A 25,976-nucleotide genomic window follows, 5' to 3' on the forward strand; every position below is an offset into this window, starting at 1 on the left:
ATATTCAGACCAGTCTTTTAAATATTCAGACTAGCCTGCACGCTTCTGGCAATAACATGCAGCAAGACTGAAGAAAATGCCAACTAGAAAAATAAAATGCTATTACAATAACCCAGAAATATATGAAAAACATAAACTAAGAAAAAGGCAGTAGAGATAAGGGGGGAAAAGTTTCAAAAAATACAGAGAAAGTAAAATCTACAGAAGTTAGTGGCTAGAGATAAGATGATGACAAGTGAGACTTTCAGGGTTTCTGGCTTGAAACCCACATGGATGGTGACTCCATTCACTGCACGAGAGCTGCTTTTCATGTTGTTAACTCAGAGGTCAGCTTCCAGTTTTCCGCTCACATGAACTAGTAGCAGCAGCCCTGGGCGTAGTTATCACGTGCTCTACCTTGAAACTGGTTTGCAGACCACCACATTTCCCTTGTTTTTCTCTTATCTCACTAGCTGTTCCTTTTCTATCTCCTTTGCTAGTTCCTCATGGCTCTCTTTGGATGTTCTTCCTTTTCTAACTCTTATAACTTTATTCTATCTTATGTCTCTATATATCATCTACACTGATGAAACCTCAAAATACTTAACCCCAGTCTCAACCTTCTCCCTATTTAGTTGTCTTCTCATTATTTCCAATTTGGATGTTTAAAAGGCCATCTCACTGTAACGAGTGAAAAACAGAGAACTCTTTATTCAGCTTCTAACCTCCCAAACCCTGCTATCACACTAAAACTGTTTCTATGGTCTTCCCCATCTTGATAAATTGAAGCCAAGTCCCCCTAAAACCGTGTTCCCTGAGTTTACGATTAATCAATCTCTCTATCCGAAACTTTTCCCTTTCTTGTCCCCTCTGACCTCAAGCCTGTGCTAGCTGAATGCTAATCAACCAGAGTCAGATGACTAAAATCACAGTGGTTGTTGATAACATAATTGCTGTACTAAAACTGCTGTTATGGACATGTGATTAACACACAAACTCAGGCTGTTTCTCCGGGACAAGATGAGCTTACAGATGCCTGAGCCACAGATCACGGGGCCAGAACACTGTAAACCAGAGACATCCTGACCCTCAAAACTGCAAATAAAGAAACGTCAGAAGATGACCGTTAATCTCGGCCTCTTTGTTCTTTTCTTTAAGAAATGCCCCAACTCACAGACCAGATTGGAGTGGCTTGTCCCCCACTCTACAAATAAAGCCCTACATTTTGCTGCAAATACTTGCTGTCAGTTTCTGCAACCTGGCATACAAACCCATGCTTGGTTACAAAATTACAATTCCATCATTCCAATGCAGACCAAAATATCTTCAAGTTAGATTTGATTCTACAATTTATCTCACACACTACACATCCACCGGAGAAGGCAATAGCACCCCACTCCAATACTCTTGCCTGGAAAATCCCATGGATGGAGGAGCTTGGTAGGCTGCAGTTTAAGGGGTTGCCAAGAGTTGGACACGACTGAGCGACTTCCCTTTCACTTTTCAGTTTCATGCAATGGAGAAGGAATGGTAACCCACTCCAGTGTTCTTGCCTGGAGAATCCCAGGGACGGGGTAGCCTGGGGGCTGCCATCTATGGGGTCGCACAGGGGTCACACAGAGTCGGACACGACTGAAGTGACTTAGCAGCAGCAGCAGCTACACACCCACATGAGAAAATTTTTTTGGCTCTACTTTAATTATACATCCTAAATCTAACTGCTCTTCACTGCAACCATTCTACAGTGGACACCATCATCTTTTACCATCAAAAACCTAGTCTATCCACCACCTGCTGCTGCTAAGTCACTTCAGTCGTGTCCGACTCTGTGTGACCCCACAGACGGCAGCCCACCAGGCTCCCCTGTCCCTGGGATTCTCCAGGCAAAAACACTGGAGTGGGTTGCCATTTCCTTCTCCAATGAATGAAAGTGAAAAATGAAAGTGAAAAATGAAAGTGAAGTCGCTCAGTCGTGTCAGACTCTTAGTGACCCTGTGACCTCAGCCTACCAGGCTCCTCAGTCCATGGGATTTTCCAGGCAAGAGTACTGGAGTGGGGTGCCATTGCCTTCTCCAACCTAGCATCAGCTTATTTACCCTCACTCCAACTTTATACACCTTTTGACTTCCTGCTACTACAATTTTGCTCATATAAATCTGCTTTCTTGGAATGCATCCAACCTCCTCTTTAGAAGTGCTATTTATTCTTCAAGTTCCAGCTCAAAGCCCACCTGAAAGTTTTCCATGGTTACTGGAGACACGTAATCTTGTCTTTCTTTGGACCTCTAGGGCACATTCTATCTGTGCCACTCATCCAGCAATGCTTGCAGTTCCTTTTATGTGTATGCTTCATCTCCTCCAAAAGACTCTGTCAGGTTTCTAAGAAGGGCTCACTACTTGGAAGAAAAAAAAAAAGGAGGCCCTGTCCACAAGCTTTTTTCTGTTGTATACTATACCCAGAGCAGCACTTTACATATAGAAAATGCTCAATGCTGATTAAAACTCTTGATAAATTTAACTCAGTCTATGAGTTTTTAATCATCAAAACCCCACTATATCCTTCATAAGCTAAAATTCAAAGGTAGCCTGGCCTAACATCCAAACTGTAATAAAATCCACTGGATACAAAAACAAAGTTTGTGAATATGCGAGTGCATGTATCTCTTCAAAATACTGATTTCATTTTCTTTAAAACATACCTAGTGGGAGTGCTTCACTTTCACTTTTCACTTTCATGCATTGGAGAACAAAATGGCAACCCACTCCAGTGTTCTTGCCTGGAGAATCCCAGGGATGGGGGAGCCTGGTGGGCTGCCGTTTATGGGGTCGCACAGAGTCGGACACGACTGAAGCGACTTAGCAGCAGCAGCAGCAGCAGTGGGAGTGCTAGATCTTATGCTAGTTCTGTATTTTAATTTTTTGAGCAACTAACATACTCTTATCCCTAATAGCTACACCAATTTACACTCCATTGTCCCTGTCCTTGTCCTCTATATCCTCACCAACACTTGTTATCACTTGTCTTTTTAATATGAGAGTAACTATAAGAAGTGATGGACCAACCCCACGTCCAAGGAGCTGTGGCTGCGCAGGCGCAGGAGGGCCTAGAGGAGCCATGAAATTAAAAGACGCTTACTCCTTGGAAGGAAAGTTATGACCAACCTAGATAGCATATTGAAAAGCAGAGACATTACTTTGCCAACAAAGGTTCGTCTAGTCAACGCTATGGTTTTTCCTGTGGTCATGTATGGATGTGAGAGTTGGACTGTGAAGAAGGCTGAGCGCTGAAGAATTGATGCTTTTGAACTGTGGTGTTGGAGAAGACTCTTGAGAGTCCTTTGGACTGCAAGGAGATCCAACCAGTCCATTCTGAAGGAGATCAGCCCTGGGATTTCTTTGGAAGGAATGATGCTGAAGCTGAAACTCCAGTACTTTGGCCACCTCATGCAAAGAGTTGAATCATTGGAAAAGACTCTGATGCTGGGAGGGATTGGGGGCAGGAGGAGAAGGGGACGACAGAGGATGAGATGGCTGGATGGCATCACTGACTCGATGGACGTGAGTCTGAGTGAACTCCAGGAGTTGGTGATGGACAGGAGGCCTGGCGTGCTGCGATTCATGGGGTCGCAGAGTCGGACATGACTGAGCGACTGATCTGATCTGATAGGAAGTGATGGACATGTTAATTAGCTTTATTATGGTGATCATTTCACAATGTATATCAATGTATATGTATCAATATATATAACTATATAAATATATAATTTATATAATCTATACAATTTTTGTCAATTGCAACCTCAATAAAATTAGGGAAGAAACAGCTTATACTTAAGGTAATAATCCATAACTTATCCTAGAAAGAAAGATGCTACGAGTAAGAGAGGAACTATAGTTCCCCTATTTTAAAAATTAATGCCTATTAAATGTCAAAAGCATAGAAGGCACAGTGCAGAATACAACAAGCTGGAGACCTGCCTAGCAGCTTAAATTCAAAACACAAAGAGCCAGAGGCAAAACAGAACAACAGATGGAGATGACTAGTTTAAGAGTTATCATATTTCTCAGCTCTGTTTTTGCTACCACTATAATTGTTCTCCTAAATCAAACTGACAATTCTTAGTAATTCTGAAACTGCATTCCATTCTTAAGAAAGCTGACTGGATTTCATGCAGTGGGAAAGGAGGACTTTGAAGGACATGCCATTTGTACCCTGTATAAGAGCTGGAGAACTTCCATTTTCGAATGTAAGTCTGACTTAAAAGGAAATCAATGTAAGACTTAAACAGGTCACTCAACAAAATGCTGAGTAATAAGGTAAACCATTCTAAGTATTAATTAGATTAAATTTAAAAACAACATTTTAAGTACCCTTCGAACTAATGATTTCATACTAAAGAATTCATCTTTAAAAGATAAAAATTAAAAAATAAGAAATAAATAAAAGAAATTAGTTGTCCTTTCTAGAGGCTCTAATGAAGACAAAAGGTAACTGAAGTAAAAACTTCAAAAGCAATTTTATTTAGTTGCTTAAACTTTATCTGTAAAAAGACATGGACAATAATATTACCTGTACCAAGATCAATGGTAAATTCAACTAAGGTATTCTACATTTATTTATACAAAGAATGTAGAATACAAGCAATAATCAGTAATCACTACACCTACCTTGAAAGATTATTGAGGATTAGAATGTATAAATTAAACACTGCTATTTTTGTAACAAATGTTAAATTTGCCAGTATGTTTCTTTAAAACTCCAAGTCAAGGACAGGAAGTTCTTTTCTGTAAAGGGTCAGAAAGTAAATATTTTAGGCTTTGCAAACTAAGAGGTAAATTTGAGGATATTATATAGGTTCTTATATAACAGATTTTAATTGATGGAGTTCAAAATATAATAACAAATGTGTACAATTTTTTGGTGACCCAGGTCTACAAGTAAGAATAAAATTATTTTGGGGAGATAACATTTCATATTATTGGAGTTCAAGGTTAGTGTCCTCTATCATCAAACTCAATTGCAAATGTCCATCTGTAAAACCATTCTCAGTTCCTGGGCTTCACAAAAATGGTTTGGCTAGCCGTATTTACTTTTTTTTTAAAATATAAATGTATTTATTTTAATTGGAGGCTAATTTCTTTACAATATTGTATTGGTTTTGCCATACATCAACCTGAATCCACCATGGGTGTGCACGTGTTCCCCATCCTGAACCCCCCACCATCCTCCCTCCCCGTACCATTGCCCTAAATGCTAAAGTTACAAGAGAAACAAATAACAGGAACGCTAAAAATCTCTTCATTTCCAAGAGTCAACTTCTAACCAACTGCAATTCATTTGTCTACTAAAATCTTTATAATTCTTAACATGAACTATCTAAATTTTAACAATCATGTCTACAAAGCAACTTATTCTTCTTTGACTCTTAGCTATGGGCTAAGTATAAACAAAGAATACTAAATACAGAAGATCCTTTTGAAATCCTTAAATCTAAGAATCTAAGTTGTTGTTTAGTTGCTAAGTCGTGTCCAGCTCTTTTGTGACCCTGTGGACGGTAGCCTGCCAGACTCCTCTGTACATGGGATTTCCCAGGCAAGAATACTGGAGTGGGTTCCCATTTCCTTCTCCAAGGGATCTTTCTGACCCAGGGATCAAATCCCAGTCTCCTGCATTGGCAGGTGGATTCTTTACCACCAAGTCACCTGGAAAGCCCCAAGAATTCAAATTACACAAGCATAAAATCAAAAGATAAAAATCTATTTTTGTCAGAAACTAAGGAAACAGAAAATAACCAGAATTACAGAGTTGAGGGTGATAAATGAAACAATAATAAGGTGAAGAGGAAGAGAATTAGGGTTTCTCAATCAAGCATGTTTGCATGGGGGTGGGAGTGCTAATCCACTAAAATTTGAAATGCAAATGTAGGTTGAACACAACACTTTGACAATATTAATTCTGAAGTAAATATTTAGTTCTAAATTTATGCTATCACTCCAAATAATGTCCTCATTTGATTCTAACCATTAATTTACAACTATATAACTTTAAACTGATAAACGTATGAAACTCCAAAAGTTAAGAATACTTTCTATCAGGGATAGAAGGGGCTTCTCTGAAAGCTCAGTTGGTAAAGAATCTGTCTGCTATGCAGGAGACCCCAGTTCTATTCCTAGATCGGAAAAATCCCCTGGAGAAGGGGTAGGCTACCCACTCCAGTATTCTTGGGCTTCCCTTGTGGCTCAGATGGTAAAGAATTCGCCTGCAATGAGGGAGACCTGGGTTTGATCCCTGGGTTGGGAAGATCCCCTGGAGAAGGGAAAGGCTACCCACTCTAGTATTCTGGCCTAGAGAATACCATGGGGGTCACAAAGAGTCAGACAGGACTGAGCGACTTTCACTTTCTTTTTCAGGTTAGCACTATTAAATTAACATCTCTGCCTCAAAAACAAGGACCATCAACTAGAAAAATATTACCTTTATGGTATTAATAGAGAGATGTTCCTGACTCTTACAACTGACACATTAAATACTTATTCCTTCCTGCTAATAATAAATGAAGATATTAAATCTTAGTTTTAATGAGGTATTAAATATTTAAAATATTTTCTTATGACTGAAAAAATTAACAACTTTAGTTTTCTAAAAATTTTATCTCATTAGATAATAGAAAATCTAAAACCCAGCTAAACAAGATATATAAACCTAATGAGAGGAGATAATCTATTTCTAAATACCTTTTTTAGGGGACTCCAACATGCTTTACAAGAGTAGTAACTTTTTGTATAATCCTCCCAGGAAAAAGATGAAGACCCATTGATTTTTATACCTAAAATGCCTGGATTTCTGATCTTAGCAGTTTAAGCAATATTACAAAAGCATTCTGACTGGACGAGTCTCCTTTGGCCTAGTAATTTGATAGAATACATCAATGAAAGTCCTTCAGTTCAGTTCAATCCGACTCTTTGCAAGCCCATGAACCGCAGCACGCCAGGCCTCCCTGTCCATCACCAACTCCCAGAGTCCACCCAAACCCATGTCCATTGAGTTGGTGATACCATGCAGCCACCTCATCCTCTGTCATTCCCTTCTCCTGCCCTCAATCTTTTCCAGCATCAGGGTCTTTTCAAATGAGTCAGCTCTCCACATCAGATGGCCAAAGTATTGGAGTTTCAGCTTCAGCATCAGTCCTTCCATTGAATATTCAGGTCTGATCTCCTTTAGGATGGACTAGTTGGATCTCCTTGCAGTCCAAGGGACTCTCAAGAGTCTTCTCCAACACCACAGTTCAAAAGCATCAATTCTTCGGCGCTCCACTTTCTTTATTGTCCAACTCTCACATGCATACATGACCACTGGAAAAACCATAGCCTTGACTAGACGGACCTTTGTTGACAAAGTAATGTCTCTGCTTTTGAATATGCTGTCTAGGTTGGTCATAACTTTCCTTCCAAGGAGTAAGCGTCTTTTAATTTCATGGCTGCAGTCACCATCTGCAGTGATTTTACAGACCAGAAATATAAACTCAGCTACTGTTTCCACTGTTTCCCCATTTATTTGCAATGAAGTGATGGGACCGGATGCCATGATCTTTGTTTTCTGAATGTTGAGCTTTAAGCCAACTTTTTCACTCTCCACTTTCACTTTCATCAAAAGGCTTTTTAGTTCCTCTTCACTTTCTGCCATAAGGGTGGTGTCATCTGCATATCTGAGGTTATTGATATTTCTCCCGGCAATCTTGATTCCAGCTTGTGCTTCTTCCAGCCCAGCGTTTCTCATGATGTACTCTGCATAGAAGTTAAATAAACAGGGTGACAATATACAGCCTTGACATACTCCTTTTCCTACTTGGAACCAGTCTGTTGTTCCATGTCCAATTCTAACTGTTGCTTCCCGACCTGCATACAGGTTTCTCAAGAGGTAGGTCAGGTGGTCTGGTATTCCCATCTCTTTCAGAATTTTCCACAGTTTATTGTGATCCACACAGTCAAAGGCTTTGGCATAGTCAATAAAAAAGAAATAGATGTTTTTCTGGAACTCTCTTGCTTTTTCGATGATCCAGCAGATGTTGGCAATTTGATCTCTTGTTCCTCTGCCTTTTCTAAAACCAGCTTGAACATCTGGAAGTTCATGGTTCAAGTATTGCTGAAGCCTGGCTTGGAGAATTTTGAACATTACTTTACCAGCGTGTGAGATGAGTGTAATAATTAAAGTCCTTAAAATTTTCAAAAATGAGAAAATAAGCTAAAGAGATATAAGCAACGTGTAGTATGGAAGTGAATCTTGCCAAGAACTTCTTACATATTTATTTTTAATAACCCTCAACTTTAAACTAGTGACTCACAAAGGGTGAGGAGCAGTCAGAAACAAGTATGTGTGCTTTGGGGAAGTTCCCCAGGTTCTTCTAGTAACTCCAGGCTCAATTCAGAACCAATTCTCTACATAATCAACAAATTTTTTAAAAATTTATTTGCACAATTGTATCTGAGCACTGGTACAAAATTCCTAATCATTCCTAATTCTCATCTCCTCTAGTTTCAAAGGTGATACAACTTGAATATGCAGCATTTTTCTTAAAATCACATTAAGTTGGAAGTCACACAATATTAAAGTTGAACAAGGCCTCTAAGGGATCATCTAGTCTGAATCTTTCAGCTCTTCAAGTGAAATGAAAACTGAGACTCAAAAATATGCCTAAGAGCACAAACTAGGGAGTAGAAGCTGGACTCTAATGCCTTGACTCAACTTCAGTGCCCTTCTAACTAGATCCAGCTACATCAGACTCTTCAGACAACTTGAAATCAGAATTACATACATGAGAATTATTTAAGAACTTTCCATTTCATCAACTAGTGTGAAGAACTTTATTTCAGAATCCAAAAGTTTTAAAGAAAGTTAACATTTACCTTCATAGTATAGTAAATATTGACAGAAATTGAGTTCTGATAATTTAGTAAATACTCATCATATAAATTCCAAACTACTGCTGCTTTCATCTTAATATCCACTAAAAACATAGATATAAGGATCCCAGTGCAGTGTAAAAGCATAAGACTGAAAATCAAGACATCCAAGTTTGGTTTCTGTCTCAATTTTACAATGCTTTTCTAGCTTACTAGCAAATACCAACCCCTCTGACTCCATTTCTCATCTCCTGATTAATGGACATCACAATATAGTAACTAGTGTATAAATGTAGTGCCAGGAATATTATCTATCTTGTTTCTAAATCTCACAGTTCACAAAAATAGGCATTATTTACCTATTTTACAAGTGAGGAAACTGAGGCTTAGGGAGATTATGTTTTCCAACAAACTGAGCCAGTTAATAGCTGAGCTGGAATTTAAACCCAGCTCTGCCTGACTCCTGCCTAGAGCCCATGGCCCTTGTATTACACCACTGTGCTCACATCCTGGTATGTGTGTCCTAATAATTAGGTTTAGGGCGTCCGTGGCGACTCAGACGGTAAAAGAATCCGCCTGCGATGAGGGACACCTGGGTTCGATCCCTGGGTTGGGAAGATCCCCTGGAGGAGGGCATGGCAACCCACTCCAGTGTTCTTGCCTGGAGAATCTCCATGAACAGAGGAGTCTGGCCGGCTACAATCCATGGGGTCTCAAAGAGTCAGACCTGACTGAGAGACTATGCACAACACAGCACAGCACAATACAGTTGGGAGAACACTAAGTACTACTACATCTGAAGGACTACTAGGAGATAAAAATGATAAAACAGAGCATTAGACTGAAAAAATATACTGTGATCCTTTATTATTAACTGAAAATGAACTTTCAGTAAAAGATTTTAAAACTATGCCATACACTCTTATTACTAACACAGAAATGCACACCTTGTACAACTAAAAATATAATGATTGTGCTTTTACAGGTAACACTGTTAATTAAATTGGAAAGTATGCCTATTCCTGCCATTGAAATAAAGTTGTTTTGAAAGCCCTATTAAATTGCATCCATAAATTTTAAAGTATTTAGTAAAATTAAAAAGGGAAAAAAATGACATAACTGATAGAAAAAAAGTGAGAGAATTTTGTACCCGTTCCTCCCCTTTCAAAGAGAGAAAAAATACCCTCAGATAATCAAGAAAAGAGGATGAGCAGATGTTTAATACTGGACATCTACACAAAGTATTTACATTCTGTACCAACCTATGTTCACCACTGCAGATTGTATGCAGATAACTATATTACGATGACGGTTTCTCTGACAGAAGTCAAGATGTTTCCCCAAGTTTCTCAATCATGCCTTATAACAGTAACACGTTCAGGAGATAATTCACAAATTACTCTCCGTGTGTGGTCACAGACTTTTTTTTTTTTTTCAGTTTAAAATCTGGCGGGGTGGGGAGGGTTGAGAGGGGACGAGGGCGAATGTAGGGCATGATTATTAATCAATGTAACCTAAAAGTAAAACCGGAATTGGAGCTTCGTTACCTTCAACGGGTAATACGCCCTGTAAGTAAAAGCATCTGTGAGTTCAACGTGAAAAGTACTGTACACACTTCGGTCACACGTCCTAATACGTGATCTGCCACATGGCAACTTCTTTACATAAAAATCATCACTGCCTCTCTGACCCTGGGTCCTTTCCCCAACAACGGCCAAGGTGTTGATATCCGTGACCCGGGATAATCCCCACAGATAAGTGACACTCTGACCGTGACAACTCTCCTGGAGTTTGATCTCCATATAACTTCTTTCCACTTCTCCTTTTCTTTTCTTTTCCTTTTTTAACCTCCGCCCATCAAAGGGGCGTTCTTACCCTGACCCACACTGTGCATTACAAAGAGTCATTCCCTAACTGGATAAACAGCGAAAGAAAGCGCCGGCAAAACTGCAAATTCAGAAAAACCCGTAGGAAAAGAAAGAGGAAACTGAGGAAGACAGAAGGTGGGGAAGGGCAGGACCCGCCTGACCCCCGAGACCCCAGGAAGGAGGGACCCCGCTCCCCGGCGGCGCCAACGCGCACGGCCGTCGCCTCCCCTCCGCTCACCTCGATCTCGCGGATGTTGTTGGAGGTGACGAAGATGCCGATGCCAATGGGGATGAAGATGAGGCCGATGATGAAGAAGGTGGGCAGCACCGTGCCAGCCGTCAGGATGGGCTGCCAAGCCGGCAGCCGTTGCTGTTTGAAGGCCGTGTTATCTGGTCTCCGGGTCTTAGCGGTGCCCCCGGGAGGACACGGGGGCCCGCCGTCCACTTCATCCTTCGCGTTATAGTTCATCGCCATCGACCCCCCGGGCGCGGCTCCGAGACGCGCAGGTGGACGGCCCAGGGCACCCGCCTGCTGACCCTGACAGAAGACGCGCAGGCGCCGCCGCCGCCGCCGCTGTTGCCGCTGTAAAGGCGGAAGGGGCGGGACACCCTTCCGCAGACAGCCGCCGACCGGAAGCGAGAGTCGGTGGGGGACGCCAGAGGGAGGGAGAGAGGAAGGAGGGAGAAGACTGAGGGACAAGGGGAGGGGGAAAGGGAGGAGGATGGAAGGGGGAGGGAAAAGGCGGACGCACCTTGATCATCTGTCCTGTGACGACAAAGTGAAGGCTTCTATCCCCAGAGCGTGAAGCTACGTCGGCGCATGCGCGGCCCTGGGGAGGGTGGGGCGAAGAGGCCTCGGCGCTTGCGCCATAAGCGTGTCTTCCACTCGGCTCACGGAAGCTTCTGTTCGCACACACCTGTCCGCTCTTTTTGGTATCATGGCGACGGCTGTTTCAGGTGGTTGACGGATCCGCCCGGCCCGCACTGCTTCCGTCAGCCAAGGGGCGGATGGCTTCAACGCCAGCTAGGTGTTTCCTTTACTTCGAGGTCCTCTGTGAAGGGGAGCGCAGCATTGAAAAGGCCACACAGAGCCTGAACCTCGTGGCATTGGCAGTATTTGCTTGAGTTACAAAACCACGACTTTGTCTACTTAAAAAAATAAACCTCCACTCAAAGTGCGAGGATAAATATTAAGTGGGATGTATATGGTTGGTGACCTTTATGTTCTCAGGAATAAATCATGTGACTGGGTTTACCCTGTTATCACGCCTGTAGTTGCTCTGACTTGTTCCACATTAATGATCTATCCTATGTCCACGTTTATCTTTTGCATATTGATTTAAGTCTTAAAAAAATTGAGATATAGTTATTGTACAACATGAATCACAACTTTTAAAAGTTATGCCCCGTTCATAGTTATTAAAAAACATTGCGATATTCCCTATGCTGTAAAGTACACCTAATAATTGGTACATTTTAATCCCCTGCCCCCATCTTGCCCCTCCTCCTTTCCCTCTCCCCACGGGTAACCACTGGTTTGTTCTCTCTTTCTTGTTATATTCACTAGTTTTACTTTTTTAGATTATACAAGTGATATTATACAGTATTTAAACGTTCTGAGTCTGACTTATTTTGCTTAGCATAATAACTTCCAAGTCTGTCCAAGTTGTTGCAGATGACAAGTTTTCATTCATTTCTATAGCTGTGTAGTATTCCATTGTGTGGTGTGTGTGTATCAACTCTTTTCCATTTGTTTGTTGATGGACATTTAGTTTGCTTCCATGCATGCTAATCTGTTGTGTCCCATTCTTTGCAGTCGTATGGACTGCAGTCACCAGGCTCCTCTGTCCATGGGATTCTCCAGGCAAGAATACTGGAGTGGATTGCCCTACCCTTCGCCAGGGGCTCTTCCTGACCCAGGGATCAAACTGAAGTCTCTTACATCTACTGCACTGGCAAGAGGATTCCTTCTTACCACTAGGCCCACCTGGAATGCTGATATGCAATTGGGGTGCATATAGCTTTTCAAATTACTGTTTTCATTTGGGGAAGATAAATACTCAGGAGTGGAATTACTGGGTCATATGGTAGTTATATTTTTAATTTTTTGAGAACCCTCCATACTTTTCCCAACAGTGAATGTACCAATTTACATTCCTACTAAGTGCACAAGGGTTCCCTTTCTCCACATCCTTACCAACATGTATTATTTGTGGTATTGATGAAAACCATCCTGACAGGTGACTTCCCAGGTAGCTCAGCTGGTAAGGAATCCACCTGCAATGCAGGAGACCCCCAGTTCGATTCCTGGGTTGGGAAGTTCCATTGGAGAAGGGATAGGCTACCCGTTCCAGTATTCTTGGGCTTCCTTGTTGGCTCAGATGGTAAAGAATCCACCTGCAATGTTGGAGACCTGGTTTCGATCCCTGAGTTGGGAAGATCCCCTGGAGGAGGGCTTGGAAGCCCACTCCAGTATTCTTGCCTGGAAAATCCCCATGGACAAAGGGGCATGGCGGGCTACAGTCCATCAGGTCACAAAGAGTCAGAGACAACTGAGCGACTAAGCACAGCACAGCACATTCTGTCAGGTGTGAGGTGATACCTCATTGTGGTTTTGATATGCATCTCTCTGATGATTTGTGATGTTGAACATCTTTTTGTGTGCCGGTTGGCCATCTGTGTGTCTTCTTTGGAAAAACATCTGTTCACATCTTTAATAAGTTTTATTAAAGACTTAATAATCCTAATAATCTATAGCTCTCATTTTACTTCTGATAATTAAAAAACTTCAATGAAGAATGACATTATTATAAAATGAAATTTTGTGCAGACACTGAAAAACTACCAAGGATTTAATGGCCCATGGAAATACGATACAAAAAGTGACTTAATCGTAATACCAAAGTAGTATAACTATATAGTATAAAAAGTAAATAGTAATAACCTCCACTGACTGGATGGAGAATGTTTTTCCTCTACTTCTTTGCAACCAAATTTTCTGCAGGAAGTATTTACTTGTAGAAAATAATTTTTAAATTATACATAGCCCATGTTAAATTGGCATCTTTGAAATCCAGAACAGAGAGTAAGTCACATCACTTAAAAAAAAAAAAAGTTCCCCAAACTTTACTTTCTTTAAGGCTTTGTCTATAGTTAGGCCTTCTGGAAGGTGAACTAAGGGAAGGGGAACTAAAACATTGCTTGGGCCTCATAATTTACAATTATATGTATTTTCAAAAAATGACTACAAGTTTCAAGGGATGAGCCAATCTAATATTTATCTGGCAGATAACTCATTTGCTCATATAGCAACATTTATCTCTCAAATAATTAGCATAGCACTGGTAACATAAGTTGATCTGTATGTTGCATTGATCTATGTAAATTTCCTTTCAACGTCAGGCACAAGTGGAAAAGATTCAGCTATCAAAGCTAATGGAGAAACGTTTTGCTAAGTTTTGTTGGCTTGTGTGTGTTGGTTGCTAAGTCGTGTCCAACTGTTTGCGACCCCATGGGGTGTAACCCACCAGGGTTCTCTGTCCGTGGGATTTTCCAGACAAGAATCCTGGAGTGTGTTGCCATTTCTTTCTCCAGGGTCTGTTGGCTTGTAATTATATATAAACAACATTGGACATAATGCAAAAATATAAAACATAAGGCAAGTTTTTTTCTCCCCATTTCTGCTTGCATCATTATACCCACTAAAAATGTGATAGTTCCTTAAGTCAGAGATCCCGAAACCCTGGTCTGCAGACTGATACCAGTCCGTGGCCTATTAGGAACCCAGGCCACACAGCAAGAGGTGAGCAACATGCAAGTGAGGCTTCATCTGCTGCTCCCCATTGCCTGCATTACCTCTGCCTCTGTCCCTGGAAAAATTATCTGCCACAAAACCCATCTCTGATGCCAAAAAGATTGGGGACCGCTACTTTAACTGTGTTGGTATTCCAGCGTTTTGTGAGACTGGTCAAGTATTTTGCTTTCAGAGTTTTTGTTGTTGTTGTTATTCTAGTGATCTGAGTGATCATGATATATTTTTTTCTGATATACTGGTTTTTATTTTTTTAGTTTTTGTTGTAGAAATTAACTTCTTGTTTTTTCTTTTCTAATTAAAAAGTCCGTTTTGACTGAAATATAGACCTATGTGGCTGGGTCCCTTGTGTTTAGCTGGGTTCCTTGTGATTAGCCAGGCCCCTTGTGATTTTAGTACCCCCTAACACTTAGCAACTAGAGAAAAATAAATTCTGGTTAGCCCTTGTTTGCAGAAAAGGCAATGGCAACCCACTCCAGTACTCTTACCTGGAGAATCCCATGGATGGAGGAGCCTGGTGGACTACAGTCCATGGGGTCACAAAGAGTCCATGGGGTTGCAAAGAGACACAACTGAGTGACTTCACTTTCACTTTTCACTTTCATGCACTGGAGAAGGAAATGGCAATCCACTCCAGTATTCTTGCCTGGAGAATCCCAGGGATGGAGGATTCTGGTGGGCTGCCATCTATGGGGTTGCACAGAGTTGGACATGACTGATGTGACTTAGCAGCAGCAGGCCTTGTTTGCTCACACATGTTGCCTCCTTGCTCCCTGCCCAGCACCCCTTGTTTTCATGATATAACTTTTAGCGGCTGAAATGCTATTTCTTGGTCAGGCAGGAGGAGATAACACCAGGGTTACAAGGAGAATGTATGAGTTTGTGTTGCAGAAGAAATGGATGACTTTAAGGAAGATATGATCAGCTGCTGGCACCCAGAAGTCTGGTTGCACCAGTGGTTTTCTGAGACTGAAGAAACATAGATTTCCCCCCTCAGTTCCCTAAAACCCCCTCTCTCTTGCTTGCTAACCATGTAAAATTCCCCCACTTAGCTTCTTTGTTAAGAGGAAGCTAAGCAATCTTGCTTCTATTGTTCTCAGTTTGGCCAAATCAAATAAACCTTTCTCCATGCACACTGGTGTTTCAGTATTTGGTTTGGGCTGCACATTGGACACCCAAGCTTGAATTTGAGAGGTTTGCCAACACTTGTATAACTGAAAGCTTTCTTACATTTTTAATCTAAAACTTACCTTTTCAGATGAGGTCCAAATGGTTGAAATAACTTTTCCAGACTCCTTGATATCGTTCCAGTTCCTTTTCCTCTACTATGCTCTGCCAACATAGTAGCTTTACCCACCTAGCTTTTTATTCACCACCACGTCATTATCTCTGTGTGTGTTGTAGATGTGTAAGATTGCCAATGTTAATCTCTAAAAGAGCTCTATTTAATTGGCTTAAAGAAAATTAAGTACTTATATAAATACTCAGAAATATTTAAAAAACTAACCCAAATGAACTTCAGGATCATGAGATCTAAGATTAATGATTAATGAAGGAAATTAAGTTGTTGGTTTAATTAATATAGACATGTCTTTAGAGTCATTAACATTAAGTATAATACTTTTATTATTCCTGTTGTTATTCAATAAGTCATGTCCAATTTTTTGCGACCCCTTGGACCGCAGCATGCCGCACCTCCCTGACCTTCACTGTCTCCCAGAGTTTGCTCAAGCTCACGTCCATTGAGTCAGTGATACCATCTAACCGTCTCATTCTCTTTTGTCCCCTTCTCCTCCTGCCTTCAATCTTTCCCAATATCAGAGTCTTTTCTAATGAGTCGGCTCTTCACATCAGGTGGCCAAAGTGTTGGAGCTTCAGCATCAGTCCTTCCAATGAATATTCAGGATTGATTTCCTTTAGGATTGAATGGCTTAATCTTTTTGATGTCCAAGGGACCCAAGAGTCTTCTCCACACCACAGTTTGAAAGCATTGGTGCTTCAGCTCTCAGCCTTCTTTCTGGTCCAGCTCTCACATCCATACACGATTCCTGGAAAAACCGTACCTTTGACTAGATGGACATTTGTCAGCAAGATGCTATCTGCTTTTTAATATGCTGTCTAGGTTTATCATATCTTTTCCTCCAAAGAGCAAACCTCTTCTCATTTCATGGTTGCAGTCACCATCCACAGTGATTTTGTTCTGGAGCCCAAGAAAATAATCTGTTACTGTTTCCACTGTTTCCCCATCTATTTGCCATGAAGTGATGGGACTGAATGCCATGATCTTAGTTTTTTGAATGTTGAGTTTTAAGTCGGCTTTTTCACTCTCTTCTTTCACCTTCATCAAGAGGCTCTTTAGTTTCTCTTCTCTTTCTGTCATTAGGTTGGTATTATCTGCATATCTTAGGTTGTTGATATTTCTCCCAGAAATCTTGATTCCAGCTTGTGATTCATCTAGCCTGGCATTTCACATGATTTACTCTGCATATTAGTTAAATAAGCAGGGTGACAATATACAGCCATGTATTCCTTTCCCAATTTTGATCCAGTCCATTGTTTCATGGCTGGTTCTAACTATTGCTTCTTGACCTATAGATTTCTCAGGAAGCAGATAAGGTGGTCTGGTATTCCCATCTCTTTAAGAATTTTCCAGTTTGTTGTGATCCACACAAAGGCTTTAGCATAGTCAATGAAGCAGAAGTAGATGTTTTTCTGAAATTTTCTTGCTTTTTCTATGATCCAACAGATATTGGCAACTTGAGCTCTGGTTCCTCTACCTTTTCTAAATCCGGCTTGTACATCTGGAAGTTCTGCTAGAAGTCAAATAAGATTTTATTATTCCTGTTATAAAATTTTCCAGCAAGGAAAATAACTTGATATGATGAAAGTATTAAATAAATTAAATATAAGTGAGATAACATATTGATTACAGATTGTAACATTTACTTACCTTTTAAGTAATGTGTTATAACTTTCTATATTAGCTTTTGAATTTTTTTAATATAAATTTATTTATTTTAATTGGAGGCTAATTACTTTACAGTACTGTATTGGTTTTGCCATACATCAACATGAATCCGCCAAGGGTGTACACATGTCCCCCATCCTGAGCCCCCCTCCCTCCCCATACCATCCCTCTGGGTCATCCCAGTGCACCAACCCCAAGCATCCTGGGGCATGCATTGAACCTGGACTGGCAATTCATTTCATATATGATATTGTACATGTTTCAATGCCATTCTCCCACATCATCCCACCTTCTCCCTCTCCCACAGAGTACAAAAGACTGTTCTATACATCAGTGTCTCTTTTGCTGTCTTGCATACAGGGTTATCGTTACCATCTTTCTAAATTCCGTATATATGTGTTAGTATACTGTATTGGTGTTTTTCTTTCTGGCTTACTTCACTCTGTATAATAGGCTCAAGTTTTATCCACCTCATTAGAACTGATTCAAATGTATTCTTTTTAATGGCTGAGTAATACTCCATTGTGTATATGTACCACAGCTTTCTTATCCATTCATCTGCTGATGGACATCTAGGTTGCTTCCATGTCCTGGCTATTATAAACAGTGCTGCGATGAACATTGGGGTACATGTGTCTCTTTCAATTCTGGTTTCCTCGGTGTGTATACCCAGCAGTGGGATTGCTGGGTCATAAGGCAGTTCTATTTCCAGTTTTTTAAGGAATCTCCACACTGTTCTCCATAGTGGCTGTACTAGTTTGCATTCCCACCAACAGTGTAAGAGGGTTCCCTTTTCTTCACACCCTCTCCAGCATTTATTGCTTGTAGACTTTTGTTACTTATTGTTAACTTTGGTTAAGAAAATAAGCATTGTCCCACAATGACCTATGATCTTTTTGACTAAGTGTTTCGAAATCTTTTGATATTTTTGACAAACTTCTCAAAGATCAGATTCTAATTGAGGTTTCATTGACCTTTGTGACTTTCTAAAGGGCCCCTGGAACACCTCAAAAAATTTGTTTTCTCGGTAAGATTTGGTCTTATTTGGTGTGTTAAATTACACAGAAAATGTTGTCCAGTGAGTGCTAATAACCTTCTTATGTTGTATTAGGTAAACGTCATGATATGAATGTTCTAGAGAGTGTGTGAAATTCGTAAAAGTTGATTGTGTCCTAGTAAAATGTTAGCAGTAATAATTCTACTATTATCCTAATATGTCTTTTGCCACAGCAATAACCAACTTTGTCAATTACATTGTAATCAGCTTTCTAACCTTGCCAAGTCTTTTGTCATTTATAGTTATTGTTTTACTGATGTTTTTGCAAAAACACACACACACACACACACACACACACACACAAATACTTGATCTTCAAGAAGATTCATAGAAAGAACTTTATGACAAACACAAGCTTCTGATAACTTTTAGGTCATAGTGCTGAACTGGGTAAGAAATGAAAGAATTCTAATGGAAAAACCTGATGGCTTCATAAAATTGTTAACAGAATATTAAGATCAAGAATTAGTCACATAGGACTGAGGGAAATGATGAATATAGTTATAATATTTTTGTGTTTTTTTATCTGAAATATTACTGATTTTTAATCATTCCCTTGAGTTAATTATGACTTACAACAATTTGGTAAATTATGCCTTTGTAAGTAGAATTGTAACATTTATCTTTTCTCTCTAACTGTTCTCTCCAGAAATAGAAAACTCTTAGGTTCCCAGCAGCCTTATCAGGTGAATAAGAAAGGCCACTTCCTGGCAGGTGCAGGAATTGCAAGATATCTTGAGGACCTTAAGAAGACAGTCTGTAGCTATTGCAGGCAGAATGTGATGGCAAGTCTTTGACATGATTTTCCCTGATGCCTCTTAAAAGTTTATTTTGAGATTCCTTATAAAAATTTCCAGCTTAGCCAACTTAAAACAGCCTGTGTAATTGCAACTCCTGTTTCTGACCCCCAACTTCAACTTAGACCAACACTACCAGACCAGGACAAAATGATGACATCCTCTGAACTAGACAGCTGACCCAAGTCACTGGACCAGGACTATGTACTAATTACTTTGATAATTGTTCATATCTTACTTATGAACAAAATGTATTTATTCCTTGGGCTCAGTCATTTGCAAATTTCAAAAATCAATCCAGTTGGTGGACGTGTGGCCAATTACCTGCATTCAGTATTCCTAGGTTACCTTGGTAGATTTCTCCTCTACAAGGTTCTAGTTGAATGGCCCTTAGACATTTTAGCTTAGGAGAAAGAAGCTCTACTACCATGAAAGCTACTATTACTGCCAATATTTCTAAGTGGAATCTTATTACTTGGCCAACTTAACCTGCTTTGAACCTGGCCAAAAATATTCCTTTTCACCAGATGTTAAATATTGGGTAGTTCCTAAAAGGACCAGTAGATTTGTGGAACAAGTTTATGGCCTTGGCTCTCCCCAGGTTGGTTAGGAATATGCAGAGTTGGTTTCTTTTGAGGTCAAGGTCCCCTATGTGTAGCCTTGGAAACAGTGCTTGTCAATCTGCCTTTGATGTTTGCATGCTGATTTTCTATCAGTTTTCCAATGGTATGATCATTTGGCCAGTATATTCATTCCTTCACTTGGAATGGAAGATATCATTAATCACATAGTGGCTTTAACAAAACTTACTGAGCAAACTGTGAATGACAGTCATCAAGCCAATAGTTTGCCCAGTTCTGAAGTCTCTATGATGAGAAAAGTGGTCTTACAAAATGAGGGAGTTCAGTTCAGTTCAGTCGCTCAGTCATGTCCGACTCTTTGCGACCCCATGAATCGCAGCACTCCAGGCCTCCCTGTCCATCACCAACTCCCGGAGTTCACTCAGACTCACGTCCATCGAGTCAGCGATGCCATCCAGCCATCTCATCCTCTGTCGTCCCCTTCTCCTCCTGCCCCCAATCCCTTCCAGCATCAGAGTCTTTTCCAATGTGTCAACTCTTCACATGAGGTGGCCAAAGTACTGGAGTTTCAGCTTTAGCATCATTCCTTCCAAAGAAATCCCAGGGCTGATCTCCTTCAGAATGGACTGTACTTTGTACTTTGCAGTCCAAAGTACTCGCAAGAGTTTTCTCCAACACCACAGTTCAAAAGCATCAATTCTTCGGCACTCACCTTTCTTCACAGTCCAACTTTCATATCCATACATGACCACAGGAAAAACCATAGCCTTGACTAGATGGGCCTTTGTTGGCAAAGTAATGTCTCTGCTTTTCACACTATCTATGTTGGTCATAACTTTCCTTCCAAGGAGTAAGCGTCTTTTAATTTCATGGCTGCAGTCACCATCTGCAGTGATTTTGGAGCCCCAAAAAATAAAGTCTGACGCTGTTTCCACTGTTTCCCCATCTATTTCCCATGAAGTGATGGGACCAGATGCCATGATCTTAGTTTCTGAATGTTGAGCTTTAAGCCAACTTTTTCACTCTCCACTTTCACTTTCATCAAGAGGCTCTTTAGTTCCTCTTCACTTTCTGCCATAAGGGTGGTGTCATCTGCATATCTGAGGTTACTGATATTTCTCCCGGCAGTCTTGATTCCAGCTTGTGCTTCTTCCAGTCCAGTGTTTCTCATGATGTACTCTGCATAGAAGTTAAATAAGCAGGGTGACAATATACAGCCTTGATGTACTCCTTTTCCTATTTGGAACCAGTCTGTTGTTCCATGTCCAGTTCTAACTGTTGCTTCCTGACCTGTATATAGGTTTCTCAAGAGGCAGGTCAGGTGGTCTGGTATTCCCATCTCTTTCAGAATTTTCCACAGTTTATTGTGATCCACACAGTCAAAGGCTTTGGCATAGTGAATAAAGCAGAAATAGATGTTTTTCTGGAACTCTCTTGCTTTTTCGATGATCCAGCAGATGTTGGCAATTTGATCTCTGGTTCCTCTGCCTTTTCTAAAACCAGCTTGAACATCTGGAAGTTCACGATTCACGTATTGCTGAAGCCTGGCTTGGAGAATTTTGAGCATTACTTTACTAGCGTGTGAGATGAGTGCAATTGTGCAGTAGTTTGAGCATTCTTCGGCATTGCCTTTCTTTGGGACTGGAATGAAAACTGACCTTTTCCAGTCCTGTGGCCACTGCTGAGTTTTCCAAATTTGCTGGCATATTGAGTGCAGCACTTTCACAGCATCATCTTTCAGGATTTCAAACAGCTCAACTGGAATTCCATCACCTCCACTAGCTTTGTTTGTAGTGATGCTTTCTAAGGCCCACTTGACTTCACATTCCAGGATATCTGGCTCTAGGTGAGTGATTACACCATTATGATTATCTGGGTCATGAAGATCTTTTTTGTACAGTTCCTCTGTGTATTCTTGCCACCTCTTCTTAATATCTTCTGCTTCTGTTAGGTCCATACCATTTCTGTCCTTTATCGAGCCCATCTTTGCATGAAATGTTCCCTTGGTATCTCTAATTTTCTCTAAGATATCTCTAGTCTTTCCCATTCTATTGTTTTCCTCTATTTATTTGCATTGATCACTGAGGAAGGCTTTCTTATCTCTCCTTGCTATTCTTTGGAACTCTGTATTCAGATGCTTATCTCTTTCCTTTTCTCCTTTGCTTTTTGCTTCTCTTCTCTTCACAGCTATTTGTAAGGCCTCCCCAGACAGCCATTTTGCTTTTTTGCATTTCTTTCCGTGGGGATGGTCTTGATCCCTGTCTCCTGTACAATGTCACGAACCTCATTCCATAGTTCTTTAGGCACTCTGTCTATCAGATCTAGTCCCTTAAATCTATTTCTCACTTCCACTGTATAATCGTAAGGGATTCAGGTCATACCTGAATAGTCTAGTGGTTTTCCCTACTTTCTTGAATTTCAGTCTGAATTTGGCAATAAGGAGTTCATGATCTGAGCCATAGTCAGCTCCTAGTCTTGTTTTTGTTGACTGTATAGAGCTTCTCCATCTTTGGCTGCAAAGAATATAATCAATCTGATTTTGGTGTTGACCATCTGGTAATTTCCATGTGTAGAGTCTTCTCTTGTGTTGTTTGAAGAGGGTGTTTGCTATGACCAGTGCATTTTTTTTACAAATTAAGGAAACTGATGATATAATGCATAATTCATGTTGAATTTTTATACTTGCTATGTCTTCTGGTGTAACTCACGACACATATGAAGAATCAAATTTCTGTTCTGAATGATTGTTTTCCCAGTTTAGTGGTAATATGAGGAAATGGTTTGGAATGGCTACCTACTCCAGTATTTTTGCTTGGAAAATTCCACGGACAGAGGAGCCTGTTGGGCTGCAGTCCATGGGGTTGCAAAGAGTTGGACACAAATGAGCAACTAACACACACACACACACAGACAAGGATCTTGGCTTAAACCTTTGTTTAATGACGTTACTCCAATTGACAATTTTGATTACAGTTGTTGTGACTTACAAAGTGACAGTTTCTTGCCTTTTGCACTGTATATCACCTACTCCTATTAAAATAATGATACCTAAAAGCTTGACGCTGCTGACCACATCCATAGTTCTCAAAAAATTAATGAACATGAAAAACGCACATGTGAGGTAACACTGACGTAAGTCCTATTGGACAACTTGGAATTTACCACTAGTCCATGCCAGACATCTCACTAGTACAACACCCTAAAAGGAAAGAAAGAACCAAGCCATAAAGGTGCAACATGAAGGGACATAATAGAGCCAGGACAGGTAAGCAACAATCCTGGCATTGAGGGACCAAATGTTTATTCACCTAATGCTTTCCATTAGAAGATTAATGATATAAGAGGGGGAATTGATGAAATAAAGTCATATTTCATGACAAGACAAAAATTTGAACATAAAAATTTTCCTCTGCTTATTTGAGCCTCTTCGCTCCCCTTTGGTGTGTATTGTGAATCTGCATTAGCCACACCTCCTTAGGAGTAAACCTTTCCTCTTATTCTTGTAAAGGGCCAAGATGATCCACTAATCATTTTGTACATGCAGATCTGGATTGTATAAACTGTCAATACATTTGAAATATAACCCTTTGTCTCAAAAACCTATATCACTGTGCTTTGCTTATGAACCAAATGTATTTATTGTGATGAGCTATAAGGAAACCCTTCCCCTTAAGCTAATTATGAAGAGAAATGAAGTCACTCAGTCATGTCCAACTCTTTGCAACCCCATGGACTGTAGCCCACCAGGCTCCTCTGTCCATGGGATTTTCCAGGCAAGAGTACTGGAGTGGGGTGCCATTGCCTTCTCCAGAGGATCTTCCCAACCCAGGGATAAAACCCAGGTCTCCTGCATTATAGGCAGCTGCTTTACTCTCTGAGCCACAAGGGAAGCTAAGCTAATTATAGCTTACAGCAATTTGATCAATTATACCTTTCTAAGTGAAACTGTAACATTTATCTTTCCTTTCTCCCTGTTGTCTCCAGAAGTTGCAAAGTCTTAGGTTCCCAGCAACCTCATCAGGTGAATAAGAAAGGCTACCTCCTGGCACATGTAAGAATGTCAAGATTTGTTGAGGACTTCCTGGCCCAGGCAGCCACAGCATCCCCTTTTGGGCTTCCCTGGTGGCTCAGACCAGCAATGAAGCAGGGCAAAGACTAATAGAGTTTTGCCAAGAAAATGCACTGGTCATAGCAAACACCCTCTTCCAAAAACACAAGAGAAGACTCTACACGTGGACATCACCAGATGGTCAACACTGAAATCAGATTGATTATATGCTTTGCAGCCAAAGATGGAGAAGCTCTATACAGTCAACAAAAACAAGATCGGGAGCTGACTGTGGCTCAGATCATGAACTCCTTATTCAGCCAAATTCAGACTGAAATTGAAGAAAGCAGGGAAAACCACTAGACCATTCAGGTATGACCTGAATCAAATCCCTTACGATTATACAGTGGAAGTGAGAAATAGATTTAAGGGACTAGATCTGATAGATAGAGTGCCTGATGAACTATAGATGGAGGTTTGTGACATTGTACAGGAGACAGGGATCAAGACCATCCTCATGGAAAAGAAATGCAACAAAGCAAAATGGCTGTCTGGGGAGGCCTTACAAATAGCTGTGAAGAGAAGAGAAGCAAAAAGCAAAGGAGAAAAGGAAAGAGATAAGCATCTGAATGCAGAGTTCCAAAGAATAGCAAGAAGAGAAAAGAAAGCCTTCCTCAGTGATCAATGCAAAGAAATAGAGGAAAACAACAGAATGGGAAAGACTAGAGATCTCTTCAAGAAAGTTAGAGATACCAAGGGAACATTTCATGCAAAGATGGGCTCAATAAAGGACAGAAATGGTATGGACCTAACAGAAGCAGAAGATATTAAGAAGAGGTGGCAAGAATACACAGAGGAACTGTACAAAAAAGATCTTCATGACCCAGATAATCATAATGGTGTAATCACTCACCTAGAGCCAGATATCCTGGAATGTGAAGTCAAGTGGGCCTTAGAAAGCATCACTACAAACAAAGCTAGTGGAGGTGATGGAATTCCAGTTGAGCTGTTTGAAATCCTGAAAGATGATGCTGTGAAAGTGCTGCACTCAATATGCCAGCAAATTTGGAAAACTCAGCAGTGGCCACAGGACTGGAAAAGGTCAGTTTTCATTCCAGTCCCAAAGAAAGGCAATGCCGAAGAATGCTCAAACTACCGCACAATTGCACTCATCTCACACGCTAGTAAAGTAATGCTCAAAATTCTCCAAGCCAGGCTTCAGCAATACGTGAACCATGAACTTCCAGATGTTCAAGCTGGTTTTAGAAAAGGCAGAGGAACCAGAGATCAAATTGCCAACATCTGCTGGATCATCGAAAAAGCAAGAGAGTTCCAGAAAAACATCTATTTCTGCTTTATTCACTATGCCAAAGCCTTTGACTGTGTGGATCACAATAAACTGTGGAAAATTCTGAAAGAGATGGGAATACCAGACCCCCTGACCTGCCTCGTTAGAAACCTATATACAGGTCAGGAAGCAACAGTTAGAACTGGACATGGAACAACAGACTGGTTCCAAATAGGAAAAGGAGTACATCAAGGCTGTATATTGTCACCCTGTTTATTTAACTTCTATGCAGAGTACATCATGAGAAATGCTGGGCTGGAAGAAGCACAAGCTGGAATCAAGATTGCCGGGAGAAATATCAGTAACCTCAGATATGCAGATGACACCACCCTTATGGCAGACAGTGAAGAGTAACTAAAAAGCCTCTTGATGAAAGTGAAAGAGGAGAGTGAAAAAGTTGGCTTAAAGCTCAACATTCAGAAAACGAAGATCATGGCATCTGGTCCCATCACTTCATGGGAAATAGATGGGGAAACAGTGGAAACAGTGTCAGACTTTATTTTGGGGGGCTCCAAAATCACTGCAGATGGTGACTGCAGCCATGAAATTAAAAGACGCTTACTCCTTGGAAGAAAAGTTATGACCAACCTAGATAGCATATTGAAAAGCAGAGACATTA

At 40.6% G+C, this 25,976-nt stretch overlaps 1 protein-coding gene across 1 annotated transcript in view; it reads right to left on the reverse strand.

Moving 5' to 3' along the window:
- Positions 1–11,387, reverse strand: part of TMEM30A (transmembrane protein 30A) — a 46,299-nt gene extending 34,912 nt beyond the window's left edge. Inside the window, exon 1 of the mRNA XM_019967039.2 lies at positions 10,986–11,387. Coding sequence (XP_019822598.2) covers positions 10,986–11,222 — 237 coding nt within the window. The 5' untranslated portion in view covers positions 11,223–11,387. The remainder of the gene's footprint in view (positions 1–10,985) is intronic.
- Between the last annotated feature and the right edge of the window lie 14,589 nt (positions 11,388–25,976).

Source organism: Bos indicus, chromosome 9 (assembly GCF_029378745.1).
Source record: "Bos indicus isolate NIAB-ARS_2022 breed Sahiwal x Tharparkar chromosome 9, NIAB-ARS_B.indTharparkar_mat_pri_1.0, whole genome shotgun sequence".
Taxonomy (NCBI): Eukaryota; Metazoa; Chordata; class Mammalia; order Artiodactyla; family Bovidae; genus Bos; species Bos indicus.